Here is a 21,007-nt window from a genome sequence, read left to right on the forward strand (position 1 = left end):
CCTCCTCTCCAAAAAGGCCCTGAATTTGTTTAAGAAGGAGAGCCAAAGGCCATTAAAGTTGACTAAAGCTGCTATGAAGTTTGCAATAAATTTAGAAAGTCATCCTGTAGCCATTATCACCCTGTGAGATCAGTACTTATTCAGAGATCTTTATCTCCTAGTTGTTAGATGATGTGCTTTAGAAATGACTACTCTTCTGATGATACCAGAGTTAGTAATAGGATTCCTTGAATGCAACCTCTCTAGACAAGAGCACCGAAGAGGCTGACAGTACAAAAGCAGCAGCAGCAAAAATGGAAAAAGAATATGAAACTCTGAAAGATTCCACAAAAGCTGAAGAACAAAATACAGGAAACAGTGAAGAGCCAAAAGGTAAGTGGGATTCTTCACCGTCACATTTCCAGATAGTTTCTGGTATACATAATCAAGAAGCTTTCCAAATATTGCACCATGGTGGCTGGGATCCAAAGACCATATGCCATATGCCCAAATATTTGCTTGTCTGTCTCCTCCCCCCTTTTTTTGTATTTTTGTATTTATATGTGCATATCTGTGTGAGTGTGTGTGTGCACCTGGAAGTCATGGTGACCTCTAGTGACTGGCCCCTACTGGGGGGCATGGAGGATATTCAGAGAGGTGTCTGAATAAAGCCTGCCCCTGCCTCTGGGCTCTGGTATTCCAAAGAGGTCTCCCATCCAAGTTCTTGCCAGAGTAGACCCTGCTTAGCTGCTGAGATCTGATGAGATCAGGTCAGGGCTCTTGTCTGTCAGTCATCATATTCCAAACTGCTTTCAAAGGCCCCTCAGTTCCAAAATTATTTGCCATGTGACATCAGAGGAAGGATGGCTGCTGGCCAAAACCAAAATGCTCTCAACACACAGGATTTGTTGAATGACTCTTTGGGGAATAGCTCAAGGTTCAGGTGGAGCATATGCTTTATGTGCAGCAGGGGGGTTTTGTAGGAAAAGCCCAGCAGGAACTTATTTGCATATTAGGCCACACCCCCTGACACCAAGCCAGCCAGAACTGCGTTCCTGCTAAAAAGAAAAAAGAAAGAAAGCCCCGACATGCAGAAGGTCTCAGGGTCAGTCCCTGAAATTTCCCATTTAAAAGATCTTGTGTTCTTGGCTAGTGACAGTGGCTGTGTTGAGGTAGACAGCGTGTTGGACTGGAGAGACTTTTCAAAGCCTACTCAGCCTTAAAAGTCCCAGGGGAATCTTAGCTATCACGACCCAACTCAAAGCATTCTTGTTATTATTTAAAGCATAGCCACATGGAACTTCTTGTGGAAGGGTGACCTTAAAGATGTGAAAGAAATAAGGGAGAATTCATGAATCTAGAGCCCTAAAAAAGAAGAAAATGAGAACATCAACCCTTAACACAAGCACCACTCTAACATGGGGTTGACCTATTGAACTGAGAGCAAGTTGTGCCATTATCTTTTCTTGCCAACTCAGAATGCTAGTTTTGCTAACCAAATCCAGCACATTCAATATACCACGATAGCTGGCGGTTCCTTCCTAATGGCATCTGTACCTTTTAAAAACATAAAATCGTTACTGAGTTCAATAGTCTGGGTTGAGCCATATTGATTGGTCTGTAACATGAGAGGATGGGAGGAAAACAAATCAAAAGTCTGTGAGTCGTTTCCAGTAGAGAATTCCGCTGTTTGAACAGCTCAGAATGAAACAGAGAAGATGGATGAGGCAGGTTGCTTTTCAATACCTGTTCCTTGCAGACATGATTGCTTGAGTAACTTGGCAAGCAGCCCTTCACAACTTTGTGTACAGTGAGTTGCTAAACAGTAAGGCACTGGTGGTTTTTTGATCCGTGGATAGTTCATTCGCATGTGCAGATCACCCCGATGCTGCAATCATAAGGTAATCGTTGGCATCTGTGACCTAACCTTCAGAGATGTATGGTGCTCCCTTTTTGTTTATGGAGCCAACATCTTATATTTATTGTACTGGGCTCCTCTCCACCACCAGGAGGGAGAGAGTCTAGGCCCAGTGCCACCACCTTTCTTTCCCTTTGGGGAGAAAATCATTGTATTCTTAGGATGTCTTTGTAGTATTTGCTTCCTTTCCTTTCTTACTGGAATTCCTTTTATTTTTTTATTATTTTGTAAGTATGGGGGGTGTACATGTGCATGCATTCCTGAAAGCCATGGTTGACTTTTGGCGACCCCTACTGGGGGCTTGGGCACCCAGAGAGGTGGGTCTATTGCCTGTCTCGGCATCCTGGCCCTGGTATTCCTTGGAGGTCTCTCATCCAAGTATGGGGAGGGACGGTGGCTCAGTGGTAGAGCATCTGCTTAGTAAGCAGAAGATCCCAGGTTCAATCCCCAGCATCTCCAACTAAAAAGGGTCCAGGCAAGTAGGCGTAAAAAACCTCAGCTGGAGACCCTGGAGAGCCGCTGCCAGTCTGAATAGACAGTACTGTCTTTGATGGACCGAGGGTCTGATTCAGTAGAAGGCAGCTTCATATGTTCATATGTTCAAGTACTGTGGAATGTGGAATGCCTTTATTATAATTTCTGTTGTGACTTATGGATTGTCCCTATTTTAACAAAATTACCTTCTACCTTATCAAAAGACAATATTGTCCCCTATCTGTTGGTGGACAGAGATCCAAGGATAACACTGAACGTGGCCACCATATTTTCCTTAAAGAAATATAAGCTCCTTTCATAGCTCCAGATTGTTGGATCAAGGAAGGAAGGAAGGAAGGAAGGAAGGAAGGAAGGAAGGAAGGAAGAAAGAAAGAAAGAAAGAAAGAAAGAAAGAAAGAAAGAAAGAAAGAAAGAAAGAAAGAAAGAAAGAAAGAAAGAAAGAAAGAAAGAAAGATTTACTTCATTTATGAATGTAGGAGTAGAGCATAGATGGAAGTAAAAAGGAGCTCCCATCAGGCAGTAGATCTGGTACCCCAACTCAGATTACTGAGGGAAGTCTCATGCCCTTGTATTTCTTCTCTGTCTGTCTCTGTCTCTCTGTTCCCCTACCTCCACTGCTAGATCTTCATACACACGCAACCACAGACATACAGACACACAGACACACACATTTACTGTTCCCTAAACTGCAAGGGTAACACCTTCTCCAACCTCTGATAGGCCGCAGCTCAGGAGAAGGGCTGAAACAGACCTGAAGAATATAATAGATGGTTCTCTGTAGGAGCAATTGACTCCCCACCAGCACAGCTGATCCTCTGGCTGGCTTCTCCTGCAGCCCTGTTTAAATGAGGCTGCAGGAGGAGCCAGCCCAAAGCTGTATGGAAGAGTAACAATCCACTCCACACCTCAGGCTGGCTTCTGTTGCAGTGCCATTTCAATGAGGCTGCATGAGAAGCCGGCCCGAAGCTGTGCAGGAGAGGAGCAATTCACTCCCCACCAGCACAACAAAACAGTTTGATTTTGATGCCTCCGATGAGAACGATCCATCCATCGGGATAGGTGATATCTTGGTTCCTGAGATAATAGGTGGAGTCACATAGATAGATCCAGATGGGCAGCTGTGTCGGTCTGAAGCAGTAGAACAAAGCAAGAGTCAAGTAGCATCTGTAAGACCAACAAAGTTTTATTCAGAATGTAAGCTTTCGTGTGCTCTAAGCTTGTTCTATAGTTATGAGAGACAGACATAGTTATTGTTTAAAAGAGGAGATTGTTTCTAGATGCATGATAGGATCATGTCCAGGAAAGTCCAGAGAGAGATTAAGGAAATGTGTGGTTCCACATCTACGAAACAAAAAGGAGACCTTTTAGATAACGTTCAGGAAGAGCTCCAGGGAGAGGCTGAGGAAGTGTGTGATCCCACACTCATGAAAGACAAAAGAGTATTGTTTGGTAGCAGAATTTCTGACAAGGAACAGCCACCTTCCTGATGGCTCTGAGAGTCATACTTACCTGAGGGAGGTGGGATGCTAGAGTGAACAAATCAAATTATCCTTAGGCCAGTGCAAACATAGTCTATTGTCACAGTGCACAGGGCCCATGTTGGAACTGCCTCCTGCCTGCATCCCATCTAGTGACTTCATGCAGACATTCAGAGGTGTCCTGAGAAATCCTGTGCCAATCTTGTTCACTTAAAGGCCTGCCATGGATATAACAACAGTTGAACCTGGGACCTTCTGTATGCCAAGCAGATGCTCTACCTGCATGGTCCCTCCTCTTTATGTTGCAAATTGCCATTAGCATTTTAAAGAGAAATATACTAGTTTTTTTAAAGGAACATATTCCCTCCCCTCGCTGACTTAAATGCTAATAACAGACTAGAGGGCCTGGTTTCAGTTGCTAAAATTAATTGTGGGGTTGAGTTAATGTTAGATCCAGACTAAATTTTCTACTAGTGGAGTGTAATTTCTGCCAATTCCCCCTTCTTGCTGCAGTTTGCCCCTCGTGCTATTCCTCTGTCTCCTAGGAGAAGCACTTCAGGGAGATCAGTGGGCTGCAGTGGCAGGGGTGGGGGGGGGGGCAGGAAAGTTAGGTTCTGATGACAGAAGTGCTTTCCATCAGTGGAAAACTTAGATCCAGTCCGGACCAGATCCATGACTGTAACACATGTACTTTTTTCACAGGTTGAGATCCATGACCTTTTGTCTCATGTCTGTCTCCCAAGGGTGAGACAGTTTTCTAACAGAGATGTCAAACATGCGGCCCGGGGGCCAAATCAGGCCCTTGGAGGGCTCCTATCAGGCCCACGAGCAACTCACTGTAGTCTACTTCCTTCTCCCTCTCTCCTGTGTCCTTCTGCATCATCACTTGCTTTGCCAGGCTTGCTCAGTGCACAGGAGCTACAGAGCAAAGCTCCTCCCCTTGGGGAGGAAGTGGGGGAAGGAGAGCTAGCTTTGCCAGGCTCACTCAATTGCACAGCAGAGCTACTAAGCCAAGCCTCTCTTCCTTCTGTTCCTCAACAAGCCAGTGAGGTGGATTAGACTGAGCGTGTGTTTTTGTCTGTGTTCTTTATAAAGTTTATATCTCCCTTACCTGGCATTACATTTTATGACACACATGGCCTGGCCTAACAAGGTGATGATCCGGCCCTCATGAGTTCGATACCCCTGTTTTAACAGTTAGCTCCACATTGAAGAAAAATGCACAATCAGTACAGGACACTAGTATCCTTTTGTCAGGCCCATCAGGTGTCAGTGTAAATTAAACTGCAGTGATAGACTCATGCACAATGTTCTGTATCACAAGTTAACAATATCACAATATATCACAGTGTAACAATATCATATTCTACTCTCATGCAGCCTTCTACAGACTTGCATATGGATAAGGCAGAGAAGATTGTGGCTGTTTTAGCTTGCTGTGTGATGTATACACCAAATACCAATCTTCTACTCTCTTTAGTCAAATATTCCCAAACTCTGCATGTTTAAAGTGCTGTCTAGTCACAGCCGACTTAATAGTGACCCTAGAGGGTTTTAAAGAGAAGAGACCAAGCAGGTTTTTTGCCACCGCATGCCTCTGCACAGCAACGTTCTAATTCCTTGGTGGTTTCCCATCCAAATACTGAACAGGGCTGACCCTACTTAGCTTCTGAGATCTAACAAGATCAGACTAGCCTTGACTAGCCTAGTCGGCCCTGGTTAGCAATGGGATGGGAGATCACCAAGGAGTTCCAGGGTTGCTCTGCAGAGGAAGGCAATGGCAAAACACCTCTTATGTTCTTATATGGAATTCACTGTTCTTATATGGAATTCACTGCCACAGGAGGCAGCGGCAGCTACAAGCACAGCCAGCTTCAAGAGGGGATTGGATAAACATATGGAGCAGAGGTCCATCAGTGGCTATTAGCCACAGCTTATCGTTGGAACTCTCTGTCTGGGGCAGTGATGCTCTGTATTCTTGGTGCTTGGGGGGGGGCACAGTGGGAGGGCTTCTAGTGTCCTGGCCCCACTAGTGGACGTCCTGATGACACTTGGGATTTTTTTTGGCCACTGTGTGACACAGAGTGTTGGCGTGGATGGGCCATTGGCCTGATCCAACATGGCTCCTCTTATGTTCTTACGTTCACCTCTGTTGATATCTTACTGATACTTAATTCACATGTTCCTCAAATTACTGTCTCAGTGGGATGAGACACGCAGAGGTGAGAGTAAGAGTCTTCTAGGAAACTAATAGCTCTTGTCTTATCTGACAAAATGTGAGCATGTTACATCTATGAGGCTCTTGCAAAGTGAAGCGTTTCAGAAGCCATTAAACTATTATATTACTCAGGGGACCTTATTAAGTTAGCTTTGAACTAATTTTGTCTTGGTTGCAAACCATCAGCAGACTGGCTCAGACTTATTTAGCATTTCAAACACAATGAATAATGTGAACAAGAGAACAATAATGAAAATAATGAAAAATAAAATTCAGCTTTCAACTTGGAAAAGATTATAGGACTGAAGGGGGCACAAGGAAGATCATAGATCTCAGGCAGTATCTAAACAGTAAACCACGTTTACTTAGCCACAATGGAGGGTTTTTTAAAAAAGAAAAATGACACAGTCTCATATTATATATTTCCTTCTTTGGATGTCTTTATATTGCCCCTCTGTTTGAGTTTTATGCCATTTTAAACTGTATAATAACTGTTTTATTGATCTTGTTATTTATTCTGTTTAATTGTATGTTGTATTTTAGAAGGTTTTTAATTGTATGTTGTAAATTGTTGTCACCCACTCTGAGCCAGTTTCAGGGAGAGGGGGTTATAATCAAATAAATAAATAAATGATATACCTTGGTGGGGTCAGTTAGGTTGTTAATCTAGAAAAACTGAGACAGGAAGGCTTGAGTTCTGTTGCATTTACTCCTGAGAGACCTATTCATTTTGTTGTATTATTTTGTTGGAAGCTGCTTTGAGCTTTGGAAAGGAGAAATATAAGAAGTCTGAAAGAAATAATGTGGTGGACCCAGCCAGTTTTTCCACCTAATCTTGCCCACCTTCCTTCTTTATTGCAGCCTCTCTCTCATATGGCTTTTGTTCATGCAGGTGCTGTGATCCCCAGTATAACATTTTGGGGCAGTTAGAGACCTTTTCTCCCTTTTTTTAAATTGGTGAATGCAGAAGAACTGGTTGGATGCAGTCCTAGGGAAAGACAGAACCCAGTTTTGCTTGAACACAGACTCATTACTTCATAATATAGTGCATAACAACCAGGGCTATTTTTGAGCAGGAACGCACAGGAATGCAGTCCCGGCTGGCTTGGCATCAAGGGTGTAGCCTTATATGCAAATGAGTCCAATCCAATCACACCTTTATTGGCACAACGAAAAGAGATATACAGAGACTTGCCAATCAAACAACAATCAGATATGTCTGTTCAAAGCATAAAAGGCTAAACTAAGATTAAGATCACAATAAAACCTGCTTAGAATAATTTTTAACAATTTCAGCCAAGAATTTGGCAACAGCTTTTGTGATATTGATTATGTTATCATTTAATAGGAAACGGCAATCAATCCTATTTTATTGAATGTAGGATGGTAAGGAAAGACTATCTAACAGAACCTTCCGGAGATTAGTATACAGTTGGCAGTTCAATAAGATATCCTGGATGGAATCCGGTGAGCTTGAGCCACATAGACAATGTCTCTTGCTAAAGGGGACTTGAAGAAATCTCCCATAGAGAACATTGGAGGGAAATGCATTCATCCTAGCCAGCATAAAAGCTCTCCGATGTTGCGGATTATCTAGTTCAGATAAATATTCCTGGCTGTCTGATCAAGTCCAAGTGAGGCAGGAGAGCAGGTATAAAACTGGACAGGACACAGTTTATGAGATTCTAGATCTAAGATTCTCTGTTTGATAAATCTAAAATGAGTCCCTGCTTGGCTTTTTTGTAGAAAAAAGTGAAACAATGGTGATGTCAGGGGTGTGGCCAAATATGCAAATGAGTTCCTGCTAGGCTTTTTCTGCAAAAAATGCCCTGGTAACAATTACTGGTTTGTCCTATTAAACTAAGACCGATGGTAGATTTAATTAAATCTACAGTGTAACAAAACACTGTGTCATAGCCAAGCATTTCTAATAGACTGATTTCTCCTTCTTTTTGATTTTCAAGGGAAAGCAGAAGCCTATTTGGAAGCCATCAGGAAGAACATTGAATGGCTGAAGAAACACAACAAGCAGGGTAACAAAGAAGGTAGGTTTATTTGTTTGATTTGATTTATACCCCTCCGCCTCACAAGCGGGTTCTGGGCGGATAACAACAGGAGATTTTACAGAGCTAGGTTGGTGAGAACTGGGGGGTGGGGGGGGATGGATTAGAATTTGGCTTCGTCATATGAATTAGCCTGAACTGTTGAGATACGCATTAGGAATGGATTATGAAATACAAAGCTGAGAGGAGCAAAAGAGCAATGCAATAATATAGGTGTCATCTGACCATATTTCTGAAAAATGTCCCATAATAGGAGGAGCATCACAGAGATAAGAAGCCATGTTGGATCAGGCCAATGGCCCATCCAGTCCAACACTCTGTGTCACACAGTGGCCAAAAAAATTATATATATATATATATATACATACACACACACACACACACACACACACACTGTGGCTAATAGCCACTGATGGACCTCTGCTCCATATTTTTATCTAACCCCCTCTTGAAGTTGGCTATGCTTGTAGCCACCAGCACCTCCTGTGGCAGTGAATTCCACATGATAAGCTCCGTCTCTCAGATAGCTCCGCCTCTCAGTCAGCAGCACACACCTAACCTCTGCCAGAGGGATTACCCCCAAAGGACCTCTGAAGATGTTCTTAAAAGATCAGCAGCCTCATATGGGAGCTGGTGGGAAAGAAGCGAAGAGCAATATTAGGTCAATGAGGGAGAAACGGAAATTGAGCTAAATTACGAGAAATGGGACAAGAGAGGTTGCCAAGGTTGCAAATTATTCATTCATTCATTGAGAGGAAGATGATGATACTGGATTTATATCTCACTCTTCACTCTGAATCTCAGAGTGGCTCACAATCCCCTCCCTCACAACAGGTACCTTTTGAGGTTGGTGGGGCTGAAAGAGCTCTCACAGAAGCTGCCCTTTCAATGACAGCTCTGCGAGAGCTATGGCTGACCCAAGGCCATTCCAGCAGCTGAAAGTGGAGGAGTGAGGCATCAAACCTGGTTCTCCCAGATAAGAGTCCATGCATTTAACCACTACACCAAACTGGCTCCTTTTGTACCCCACCTTTCTCCCCAAGGGGGTCCCAAAGCAGTTTATTCCATTCTCCTCTCCTCCATTTTATCCTCACAACAACCCTGTGAGGCAGGTCAAGCTGAGAGGATGAGACTGGCCCAAGGTGACCCAGCAAGCTTCCATGGCATGGTGGGGACTCGAATGTGGGTCTCCCAGATCCTAGTCCAACACTCAAACTGCTACACCATGCTGGCTCTGTAATCAACCCCAGGAAAATGTTACATCTGGATTCCCTTAGGCATTAATGTTATTTGAAGCAACAGATCAGGAGATATGGCTAGTTGTCACTAATGGGCTCATTTCTACAGTTTTTCCCAGAACTTAGCAAAGTTGCATGCTTTGTCTATTAATTAGTAGAGCACTGTGGAACACATTTACATAATTACCCATACGCAAGTCTGAGGCACAACCTTCTTAGTTATTTTGTCTTCTGGAAGATTGAACCAGATGCCAAAATGAACTTAAAGGAAATGATGTTTAAGGCTTAATTTGCATATTTAATTCAGATATGTTGACTGAGCAATTCTAGAATTTTCTCAGTACCTAGGATGTGGGCTACAGTGGCTCTGTCATAATTGTGTTTGCTGATATATTTCCAACAAGCTGATTTGCAGGGGTGATCTCAGTGATTCCTGCACCCTGGGCAAGGCGCAAGGATGGGGCCCCAGAATCACTGCCTTGGCCGGGGGTGGGGGGGAGTGAGCAAACCCACCCATGCCACCCACTCCCTGTATAAGGCAGTTTCACACATTTTAAATCAATGCAGGGATTACGACACACCATAACCTGCTTTCAATTGGCATGCAGAATTATTATAATAAATAGCATGAATTAAGATGGCCCATGCTAACGTCTTTAATTTGCATAACTGGGTCAGAGTGTTCATCTCTCTGTGGCACAGACCCCGAGCTAGCCTTGTGACAGATTTCTGTGTATTCAGCCTGAACGATCTTTAATCGATCGTGCTTTGACTCCAATGCGGTTATGAATTTTCATTTCCCAAGCGTGCCTTTTAAAAGCCACCAGGAACTGTGTACAAACCCTTCAAAAGTCCTTGCCCGAGCAGTTCATATGCTCATTTCAGTTCAGTTTGTTTCGATACAAGATCAACGTAATTCAGATGTTGACAGAGGGAATGTGACGCAGAGAAGGCTTGTGGTATGGCAGAATGAATGAACACTTGAAGCTGCCTTATACTGAATCAGACCTTTGGTCCATCAAAATTAGTATTGTCTGCTCAGACTGGCAGTTTCTCTCCAGGGTCTCAGGCAGAGGTCTTTCACATCACCTACTGCCAGATCTTTTTTTTTTTTTAATTTAAAAGTTTTATTAAATTGCTATAGAAAAGGGAAGGGGAAAGGAGATAGAAAGTAGATAGAAATACATAAAGAAATGTTGCATTCTGCATATCAATATACCAACAAAGTAATAACAAGGATTCATTAGTTCAAAGTACATTAAAGATAACAAATACTATATGGATACTGTAAGTTCTGGCTTATACAGATCTTGATTGGGTCTTTATACCAGTATATACAGTAGCAAACAATAGCATTTATCATCAGAGATCAACATTTAGAAAATTAACCATGAGTGTAAAGCCAAATGTATAATGGCTCTCAAAGTTTTTTAGCTTCCTCCTTACATTTGCCACCAAGTAGGGAAGATAGATAGTCCATCTCAGCTGTCTCCAACTGCTGCCAAATCTTTTAACTGGAGATAGTGGGGACTGAACTTCCTGCATGCCAAGCAAATGCTCTGCTACTGAGCCACAGCCTCCCCTGGATAAATGCCTTCTGTGTTTCAGATTATGATCTTTCTAAACTGCGGGACTTCATCGATCAACAGGCCGATGCTTACGTGGATAAGGGCATCCTTGATAAAGAGGAGGCAGACGTGATCAAACGTATCTATGGCAGCCTGTAAGAAACAGAAAGGAGGACATCTCTTGAAGCTGTAGGGAATTCTAGTCTAGCTTCATCCTCTTACAGTCTACAACCTGTTTGTTTTCTCTCAGTTTTCAAAGGGATTATTAGAAAGTGTTCTGTCTGCATCGTATTGAATCTTTTCCAGGTTAAAAACCCACAGTGACTGCATATTCACCTTACCTGCTCATTTATCATCCCATTGAAGGCAGGCCTTTGCTGCCCTTTTTCGAGTTAACAGGGTAAAACGCTGAACTTTCCTGTTCCCTTTAACTTAAGATTTGACGCCTGGCAATTCTGCTAGAGAAGCCAGATGTCCTTGTGGGAGGGGTCTCTTGCCCCAGCACCTACTTACTTGCCACATTGTTCAGTTGGATCCAAAGAACCAAAGGAAAAAGGAGCCAAAGGAAAACAGCCACTAACATCATTCTGCAAATGCTTGCAATGAGAGGTCATGCGGTGCTGGGATAAGTTGGTTCTGTCACAGTTCTCATGCTTCCAGCTATGCAAGCAGTGGTGCCAGTTCTCCCACAAGCAGAGCACCTTTGGCTTTTTCTTCTCCTTCCTTGCACAATGCTCTAGTAGTGCAAGGCATACTACAGCCCTTCCATATGCAGAAGCTGCCTTCCGGGTCTGGAAAGGTGCCTTTGGATCTAACTCAGTGACTTGTTAGATGTGCTGTTATTCATTCGTAAAGGGTGTTATCAGGGAACAATAGCAAATAAAATTCCTGCAGCTAAACACTTGCAAAGAAATCTCACTTTCAAGTTCCCATCAGTCTTTACTTGTTCATTGGGTGTCCAAGACTGTCTGGTTTGTAATGCATTTGTGTATTCCACAATTTTCTTGCTGTTTGTGCATTCCGTAGTGTGTCCCCATCTGTGTGCCATTAACTAGCCACTGTATGTTCAACGAATGCATCGGCCTTTAACATAGATCTTGCAGGGAGGAAGAGCCGGATTGCTACGGTCAGGTACAGTAGCAATGTTGTCATTAACATACTTTGTAGCTTTTTAGTAAGTGTTATTTCTCTGTGCATGTATAAAGAATTGAATTCTCCATGTGAGTAGCTTGAGTACACATGTAAATAGCTGTTAATTTCAAATGACAGGAGAAAAAAAATACTGTAAAGATAAACCTTTCTGGGAACTTACAATTAGAGGTACTCAGGAGCATTTGGTCAAATGTTTCCATTTAGATGATGCATTGCTTTTGCCAATCAGGGTGCAATAAGTTTTAACTACTAGTCTGAAGCGAAAGCAAGTGCTGTTTCTTGTTGAGAACATAAGAGCAGCCCTGTAAGATCAGACCAGTTGTCTTTCTTGTCCAGCATCCTGTCTTTCTCTCACAGTGGCCAAACAGTTCCTCTGGAGGGCCAACAACAGGGCACAGAGGCTGAGGCCTTCTAATGTTGCCTCCCGGCACTGGTATTTGGAGGCTTTCTGCCTCTAAACTTGGGAGGTCCTCTTTAGTCACCACGGCTCCTAGCCACTGAAAGACCTATCCTCCATATATCTGTCCCCTTTTTGAACCTTTCTATGCCTGTAACTATCACTACATTCTCTAGCAGTGAATACCACATTGAAATCACTTGTTATGTAAAAGAAGCTTTTCTTGGTTGAGTTTCCCAGACTTCTAGTCTTCAATGTTCAGTTCTTTGTTAACTAAAACTGGAGGTCACAAAACTTTCTTTTAGAGGCAAGACTGACTGGAGATTGTCCTGACTGTCCCAGAAGGCTACTTCATTTGTTCTTTTGATGTTGAAAATGCCTTGCCTGTAAGAAAGAGCAGTGACTCATGCAGGGCTGCAACAGGCATGTAATTCTGCTGAGTCTCTGCATCAGTTGAAGGACCTGTTGAAGGGACTTGACAGAATTATCCCCAGCAGAGGCCATGCAGGGGGCTGGGCACAGCCCCAGCAGGCAGCTTGCTCCGCAGGTGTTGCGGGGTGGGGGCTCACTGGGAGCAGCTTTAATGATTTATTGTCTATGTCACAGTAGCCTGTCTGTCAGGTTGTCTGCTGTTATATACAACACACTCTTTGGGAATAAATGATTTAGCAACAACAGGAATGTGAAAGATAGTCCACAGTCAGAACTTGCAAAGGGAGTAGGAGGCACTGAGCAAAGTTAAGTGAAGTGAATCGTCCCAGTTAAAATGTCTGTAGATGTTTCCTGTTGACTAAGAGCCCATCGCAAACTGCGCTGCTGGGGCCGAGTTTCTTACATTTCTGGTTTCTCATTAAAGCCCTCCATCAGCATCAGGGGAAACATCAGACATGCCTGGGCAGGCAGGAGAAATTATTGCCTAACCCACCAGTTGTCTGCACACCAAAATCCATTGGAATTTGCTTTTCTTCTAGGGTTTTGCTACAATCCAAATTAATGAGGTTTGTCAAAAACGGTCTTGTTCTGGCATGTCCATCTCAAAGTCTTTGTAAGATAGGTTTAGGTGGGTAACCGTGTTGATCTGAAGTAGCAGAACAAAGTTAAAGTCCACGGGACTCAAACTTTGTTTTGTCTGTAAGCATAACCATCCTGTGCATGTTTCCCCACATGTGTTGGATGCTTAACTTTCTTCTCTCTTGTTCACTAAAGCCCCCAGATCACACAGGGTCAGCTTTTTATATGCATTCAGCCTAGGACAAGCTTCTGCAAAAATTCCCAAGGGATGAGTGTTCCTCCTTTATGCAGGAGTGTCTGAACGTTCCCTAGAAGGTAAGAATTTTTTTTTCCTCTGAGCCAGCTCAAGTAAACTCAGAGCAAGAAGTTGCAGAGCATTAAATGGGGGAATAAAGGAAGAGAGACTGAGCTTGCTCATGCCCCTGAAAATCCTGAGAGGTTATTTTTTGGGGAGAAGGGGCTGAAATTGCCCTTTTCCCTGGTGATTAATCATGGGCATCCTGGTTGTTTAAATACTGCTGATGGTATACTAAATTACATAGGTTCTAGAAATACTGCAGCCCCTTCCAAGATGATCACAAGCTGCAGTGACTGTGCACAGTGTAACTAGGCTAGGAACAAGAGGCTTAGGGAGGGACATAGAAGAGGATTCAACTTAACAGAGGCACCTAGAAGAACGCACTGTAAAATTGATGGCAACAGGCTAGGGAGATTACAGGAAGTGATGTCAGATGAATTTGCAGGCAAGGAACACGAAAGGAACATAAAGACAGAGAGGGGGGAGATATAGGGCAAGAATGAAGATGGGTTAAAAACAAAGCTCCCAGTGCTTATTGTTGAGGGGAATTTACAGGATGCCAGTCCAAAGATGGAAGGAGATAAAAAAGGAATGACTGAGAGCTGTTTCAAGTGGAACAGAATGAGCAAAAGCTGGACCAGGAGGTGGTGAAAGAAAGGTAGACTGCAGGTACTTGCTCAAAGGAGTGTAGAAGAGGGAGCGAAGGGGACAGAGGAAAGGATGGGAGACAAAGGAAAGGCTTTAGAGGATGGATGTGGAGAGCTGAGAGGGCAAGGACGAGAGAGAAAATGATGTCTTGAGTTTCACACGGGAGCCTTGAAGGAATGTTCTGAGACAATTCCCTCCCCCCCTCCAAAGTTTAAACTGCCATGATGTCCAGAGAACTCCTTGGATCATGTATCTTTAGAGATGTACATTTCATGTAAGTCACAGCCAGTGTCAATGAATGCTACCTTTTATACAGCCAGAGAACCATACCATGAAAAGCAGCGGATTCGGTTTCCTTTGCTTTATTGAGTGCCCCGGAGCCTAGATGCACTTGACATGTCAGGTTGCCTCAAATGCATCTCTACCATTGGTAACTTGAGATGACAAAGCAAACAGGAATAGCCTCATCCATCACCCTGCACTGCAGAAGAGCTGTAGCTTGTGCTAAAACAGGGCTGGAGGGAGTGATCTCAGTTATTATAATTAGCACTGCAGAGGCCGAAGATCCTGCTTCACAACGTACTGTCAGGAGGATGCTTTCTGCTCTCCCAGCATTTGGGGGCAATTTATAGATCACATTTGGCTAGCATTTTCCTTATTGCCAATAAGGGAAAAAAGTTACCTTCTGTCTCTTATGGTTCTATTCCACCCAATATTCTCTGGGGTTCTCCCCCCCCCCACTACATTGTTAATATCTTTTAGATGCATCAAGATGTCTTCACTATTATGAAAAAAAAATGCTGAAAATGTTAACAAAATATACTACACTCACAACACACTTTTCTAATAGAATCCTGTTTCTGATACTGTACTTTATTAAATGCTTTGCTACAAGAGTTGTTGTGTAGGTTTTTGTTCCTTTGCAATTTGTTGCCTCCTTTAAAAGTTGCGATTTTGCACTGTATGGGTCTCTCTGCACCTCTTGAGACCAATATTCCCCCTAAGCTGGAGCAAAAATTCAACTTTGTGAGCTACTGGCGTTGAAGTTGTGAGCTAGCGCATAAATTAGTGTGCTCTGGGGTCATCCTTCCAGAGCTAACAATCTGGAGGCTAACAATCTGTGAGCTAATTTACACTAACTCAGTTTAGAGGAAACACTGGTTGAGACATTTGTGAGATATTTGATATGGACTCCTACTGACTTTCAAGGCCCACTGAGAACACAAATTTATTACCTGTCAAGTAGATGTACCTGAGGAATTTTGTCAATGGTCTGCCTCCTTGAATTTATCACTTTTATGATGGCTGAGAGTCTAACATTTTACAATCTTATTAGAATCCGGTTTTGTGACTTAGCAGAAGCCTTTTGTGGTCACATTTGTACACACACATTTTTAAGTTTCAATTTTCAAAGCTAAATAGCTAAAAAGTTATCATATTTCATCCATTTCTGTGTACACAATTAGGACAGAGGGTCTCTCCAAGATTCATAATGTTGAGGTCCAAGCCTAGAATAACAACTTGCTGTTTATGACTCTTGGCATGAAAACAGTAATTAAGAAGAACCAGTAAACAATTCCATTGCAGGCTTCTTTCATAAGAGCTAGAGAAAGATCTGATGGGAGAGCTTAAATTTAATTCATTCCATGGCAAATTTTAATACATATAATATCACTTTGCTTGAATAAAACAAAGGGAGAAATGACTGAAGTATGAATTTTTAAAATTGCCAAATATTACATCATTGGCTTTAGTTTTAACCTAGACATCAGAACCACAAGCTTGGGTTGATAGTCCAGAACAATAGCATTATTTAACAATGGGTGTTGAGGAGGTTGCACAGATAGGGAGTATTCTATTACTTTGAGTGTGTTTGAAACCGTAGCAAATTGGATGTAGTTATCATGGCCAATAGTCAAAAAACAACTTCCATTAATTTGTCTAAGCTTTCTAAGCCAGTGGTTGCTATATCCTATAGCAGCAAATTCCATAAGTTAATTAAATTACATGCTGAATGAGAAAGTACTTTTTGAATTTGTTTTCCACAGGGGATTTCATTGGGAGCCTAGTGTTGTGAGACAAGTTCTCTTATCTGCTTTCACTGTTTACTTCTTAAAAATCTCTATGAAGTTCCCCCTGTAGTCACCTTTTCTAAACCCCAAATGCTTCAAGAGCTCCTCATAGAAAAGGTGCCCTAATCTTTACATCATTTGAGCTGTCCCTTTTGGTACCATTTCATCCCCACCCCCTTTTCATACAGGGCAATTTTACAGAGTATTCCAAAGCCAGCAGCAGCAATGACCATATGAATTTTTTTTTTAACTTAAACTTTTTTATTTTTATAAAAGAAACACCATACGGCATATAAATACATAACAAAGGTGCAGAAAATAATTACTTATGATTACATCTTGAGCAGAGGATGTTGCATTGCACAGTACCTACCATAGCTCAAGATAAACAGGTTGCTTACCTGTAACTGATGATCTTCGAGTGGTCATCTGTGCATTCACATTTGTGGGATAGTGCGCCTGTGCTGATCCCGATTGGTACCTAAAAAGCCCAGGATTTTTCACACCAGGCCCCCCGTGAGCATGCGCAGAAGCTCCAGTATGCATACTCATGAGGGCCAACGTGAGGATCCCACCAGTTTCTTCCGACTGCTGGAAGCCCCTATAACAGGGAGACCATCAGCAGTGGGGAAGGAGGGCGGGTAGTGTGAACGCACAGATGACCACTTGAAGATCATCAGTTACAAGTAAGCAACCTGTTTATCTTCTTCGTGTTCTCTGTGCTTCACACTTGTGGGAGATTAGCAAGCTAGACATACCTGGAGGCGGGAACAGACGGTCAACCTGAAGAAATAGCTTGCAGCACCATAGCTCCCAACCTAGTCCTCTGCTGCGTATGAATGTCCAGGGCGTAGTGCTTCATAAAAGCATGCAGAGAGGACCACGTGGCTGCCTCGCAGACATCCAGCAAGGAGAAACCCTTCAGGAACGCTGTCAACATAGCCATAGCCCTAGTAGAATGCCCACGGAGTTTAATAGTCTCAGTGAGCCAGTTGGAGAGCCTTTGAGAGGAAATTTTGCACCCCAAACTAGAGCAGCATAGGACACAAAAAGACGTGGATCCCTACGAAAGCTCTTGAAACGACTCATATAGAAGAGCAGTGTACACTTGACATCTAGCTCATGCAGATGCCGCTTCTCTGTCGAGGTAGGTATAGGGTAAAACATGGGAAGTTAAGGTGGAACTGAGAAACCACCTTGGGGAGAAAGGAAATGTCTGGGGCTAGGGATACACCAGACTCATGGAAAACTAAGTAGGGGTGGTCACAATGCATAGCTCCCCCACACGTCTGGCTGACATGATCGCCACCAAAAATGCAGTGTTCCATGATAGCAGTTGCAGAGAACAGGTTGCCATAGGTTCAAACGGCCATCTAGTCAGCCCATCCAAAACTAAGGGCAAGTCCCACAAAATTGGAGGCGCTTTAGATGGAGGATACAGTTTGAGAAGCCCTTTCAAAAAATGTTTTGTCTGCGGGTGCGCAAACACTGAGTGTCCCTCAATTGGCACATGCAGGGCGGATATAGCCAACAAATACACCCTGACTGAGGAAAAGGCAAGGCCGACATCGATGAGAGACAAAAGAAACTCAAAGATGGGGGGCAGGTCAGCCAGTTGGGGCAGGCCTTCCTTTCCGGCCAAAAACTTAACAAACCGTGCCCACTTCCTCTCATAGGAAAGGTGGCTAGACAGCTTCCTACTGTTCAGGAGGACGTGTTGGACCCTGTCTGAAAAACCTAGGGGTTGATGAACCACACCGTCGATTTGAGAAGAGGTGCACTGTGATGGAACACTTGACCTATCTGAGCCGAAAGGAGGTCTGGTTCTGCTGGAAAATGATGAAAAGTTCCCTGAGTGAGCTGGAGAAGTACCAGGAACCAATTCTGCCGAGGCCACCATGGCGTTATTAGTATACATTTCGGCTGTTCCTTCTGAAGCTTGTTGACTACCCTTGTCAGGAGTGGGAGAGGTGGGAACATATAGAGGAAGCGATCTGCCCAAGGGAGCAGAAGTCCATCTCCTAAGGAGGATCCCCTCCCTCCCTTGGTGCAGAACCGACTGCACTTCCGATTCAGAGCAGTCGTGAAGACGTCTATCTGGGGATGTCCGCATTGCCGAAAAATTGGTTGAAGGTAATCCCTGTTGATTTCCCATTCGTGGAGAGATGCAGCTCCCCTGCTCAGGGAGTCCGCTTGCAAGTGGAGAACCCCTGGGAGATGGGAAGCCTTCACGTAGATGTTGAAGTCTAGACACTTCCGCCACAGTTCGATGGCGAGTGTGCAGAGTTTGCAAGACACTGTCGCACCCTGCCTGTTGACACAGCAGAGGGCTGTTGTATTGTCCATAAGTACTGCCACAGCTTTGCCCATTATCAAGGGACGAAAGGACCGGAGCACAAAATGGTTCGCCAATAACTTCAGATAGTTTATGTGGCAGAGTCAGTGGTTGAGTCTATGGCCCTCCCACACACAAGGAGCCCAGGTGTGCGCCCCACCCCCATAGGGAAGCGTCCGTGGCAATCATGACTATCGTTACAGGTAGGTGGAAGGGTGCTCCCTGACAGATGTTGTCCCGAACACCCCACCATTCCAGAGACTGTAGGACTGAGGGGGGGATCCGGAACTTCTTTCGGGGGGAGCCCCATAGCGGGCGAAACGTTTTTAAGAACCAAACTCGGAGTGGCCTCATGTGAAGTTTCGCAAACAGCAGTACATTGGTAGTTTCTGCCATCAGGCCCAACAGCCTCTGCAGCTGCTGCGCTGTACCCCACTTTCTGAGTCGGAGAAGATTAATGAGAGCAATGATATCCGACGCTCTCTGGTGGGGCAGGAAGGCAGGTGCTGCTCTGTGTCCAGGAGTGCCCCGATGAATTGAACTTTCTGGGAGGGGAGCAAATGTGACTTTTTTGTGATGACTTGCAGACCAAGGGTTTGAAGAAGGTGAAGTGTGATGCAGAGGTGACTGGATAGACAACAGTCCTCCAAATCCGTGACCAGCAGCCAATCGTCAATATAGAGAAAAACAACGGTCCCTTGGAGTCTGAGATGGGCGGCTACGACTATCATCACCTTGGTAAATACCCTTGGTGCAGTACAAGGCCAAAGATGGATGGATGCTGACATGGAAATAGGCATCCTTGAGGTCCAGGGTAGCCATCCAGTCCCCTTTGTTGATGAGGGGTAAAATGGTCTGCACTGTGGACATTCGAAACTTTTGATACACAATGAATTTGTTCAGGTTCCACAAATCCATAATCGGTCTCAGGCCACTGTCCCGCTTGGGAACCAGGAAATATCGGGAGTAAAACCCCATGCCTCCGGCTGTGGGGGGAACTGGTTCTATGGCATGTTTCTCCAGAAGATTGCGGACTTCTTCTACCAAGGGTGGGGAGGGTGGTGAGATGACGAAGATTGAGTTTGTCTGAACCCAATCAACTCTATCGTGTATCCCCTCTCTATTATGGAGAGGACCCATTGGTCTGTGGTGATGGTCCTCCAAGCAGGTAAGTGGGGGTGGAGGTGGGTGGGGCCAAGGGAGGAAGGCATGGCAGACAGCTTAGGAAAGTCAAAGGCCCTCTTTTGGGTTTGCCTGAGGTGGTAGTGGCCGAAGTAAACTTTGATTTGTTGTTTCCCTGGTGGGGCGATCTGCTGTCAGCTTGCACCGAGTGAGGTCTCCTGGAATTATCAGGTGAGTACTTCTGGTAAAGTTTCTTAGGCCACAGCTTGTGCCAAGGCTTAGATTTTCCCGTGTGAGAAGAGGCAGGGACCCCAAGGTTCCACGAGGTTTTTATGCTTTTGTCCATTTCTTGCAGGACACTGTCCGTGGTACAATTGAATAGCCCTTCTCCCTCAAAGGGAAGGTCTTCCACATATGCCTTAGTGTCGGGTTGTAGGGCTGTCGACCGTAACCATGAATGACAGTGAAGAGAAATGGCGGAGGTGAGTGTTTTAGCTGACACATCCACCATGTGCTTGGAGGCGGCGAATTGTTGCAGAAGGCAAACCCTCCTTCTGCAGCTTCCTCGCCGATGATCACTTGTCCTCCCAGAGGGAGGAAATTAAGGGTGTAAGCTGCTCCCAGGTGGAGTACTGGTAGCGCGCCATGCAGGCGACATAATTTGAGATCTTCACACCTAGAGCCCCTGCAGAGTAAAAACATCTGCCTGCATTGTCTGTCTTCTTTCCCTCCTTGTCTGGAGGGGTAGAATGGGTCTTGCGTGCCTTAGACGATGAGGAGACAACCACAGAGTTGGGCTTAGGGTGGGTAAAGAGAAATTCCGCCCCCGTTTCCTGAATACGGTACATATGGTCCAAGCGTTGTGAGGAAATTGGCAGGCTTAGACCAGGGGTCCTTCATTGCCTGTAGCATGACCTTGGTGATGGGAAGAGCTACGGCTGTTGACATGTCCTGTTGCATAATATCGAAGACTGTGTCATTGATGACAGGCTGTGGCTGCACCACTGTGAGGGAG

The 21,007-nt window shown here is 44.3% G+C and overlaps 1 protein-coding gene across 1 annotated transcript in view; it reads left to right on the plus strand.

Moving 5' to 3' along the window:
• SCG3 (secretogranin III) overlaps positions 1 to 11,271 on the plus strand; it is a 56,652-nt gene extending 45,381 nt beyond the window's left edge. The window contains exons 10-12 of the mRNA XM_060260208.1: positions 247 to 372; positions 8,053 to 8,133; positions 10,998 to 11,271. Of these exons, the coding sequence (XP_060116191.1) occupies positions 247 to 372; positions 8,053 to 8,133; positions 10,998 to 11,116 (326 nt within the window). The 3' untranslated portion in view covers positions 11,117 to 11,271. The remainder of the gene's footprint in view (positions 1 to 246; positions 373 to 8,052; positions 8,134 to 10,997) is intronic.
• Positions 11,272 to 21,007: the final 9,736 nt, after the last annotated feature.

The sequence above is a fragment of the Heteronotia binoei genome, chromosome 19 (assembly GCF_032191835.1).
Source record: "Heteronotia binoei isolate CCM8104 ecotype False Entrance Well chromosome 19, APGP_CSIRO_Hbin_v1, whole genome shotgun sequence".
NCBI lineage: Eukaryota > Metazoa > Chordata > Lepidosauria > Squamata > Gekkonidae > Heteronotia > Heteronotia binoei.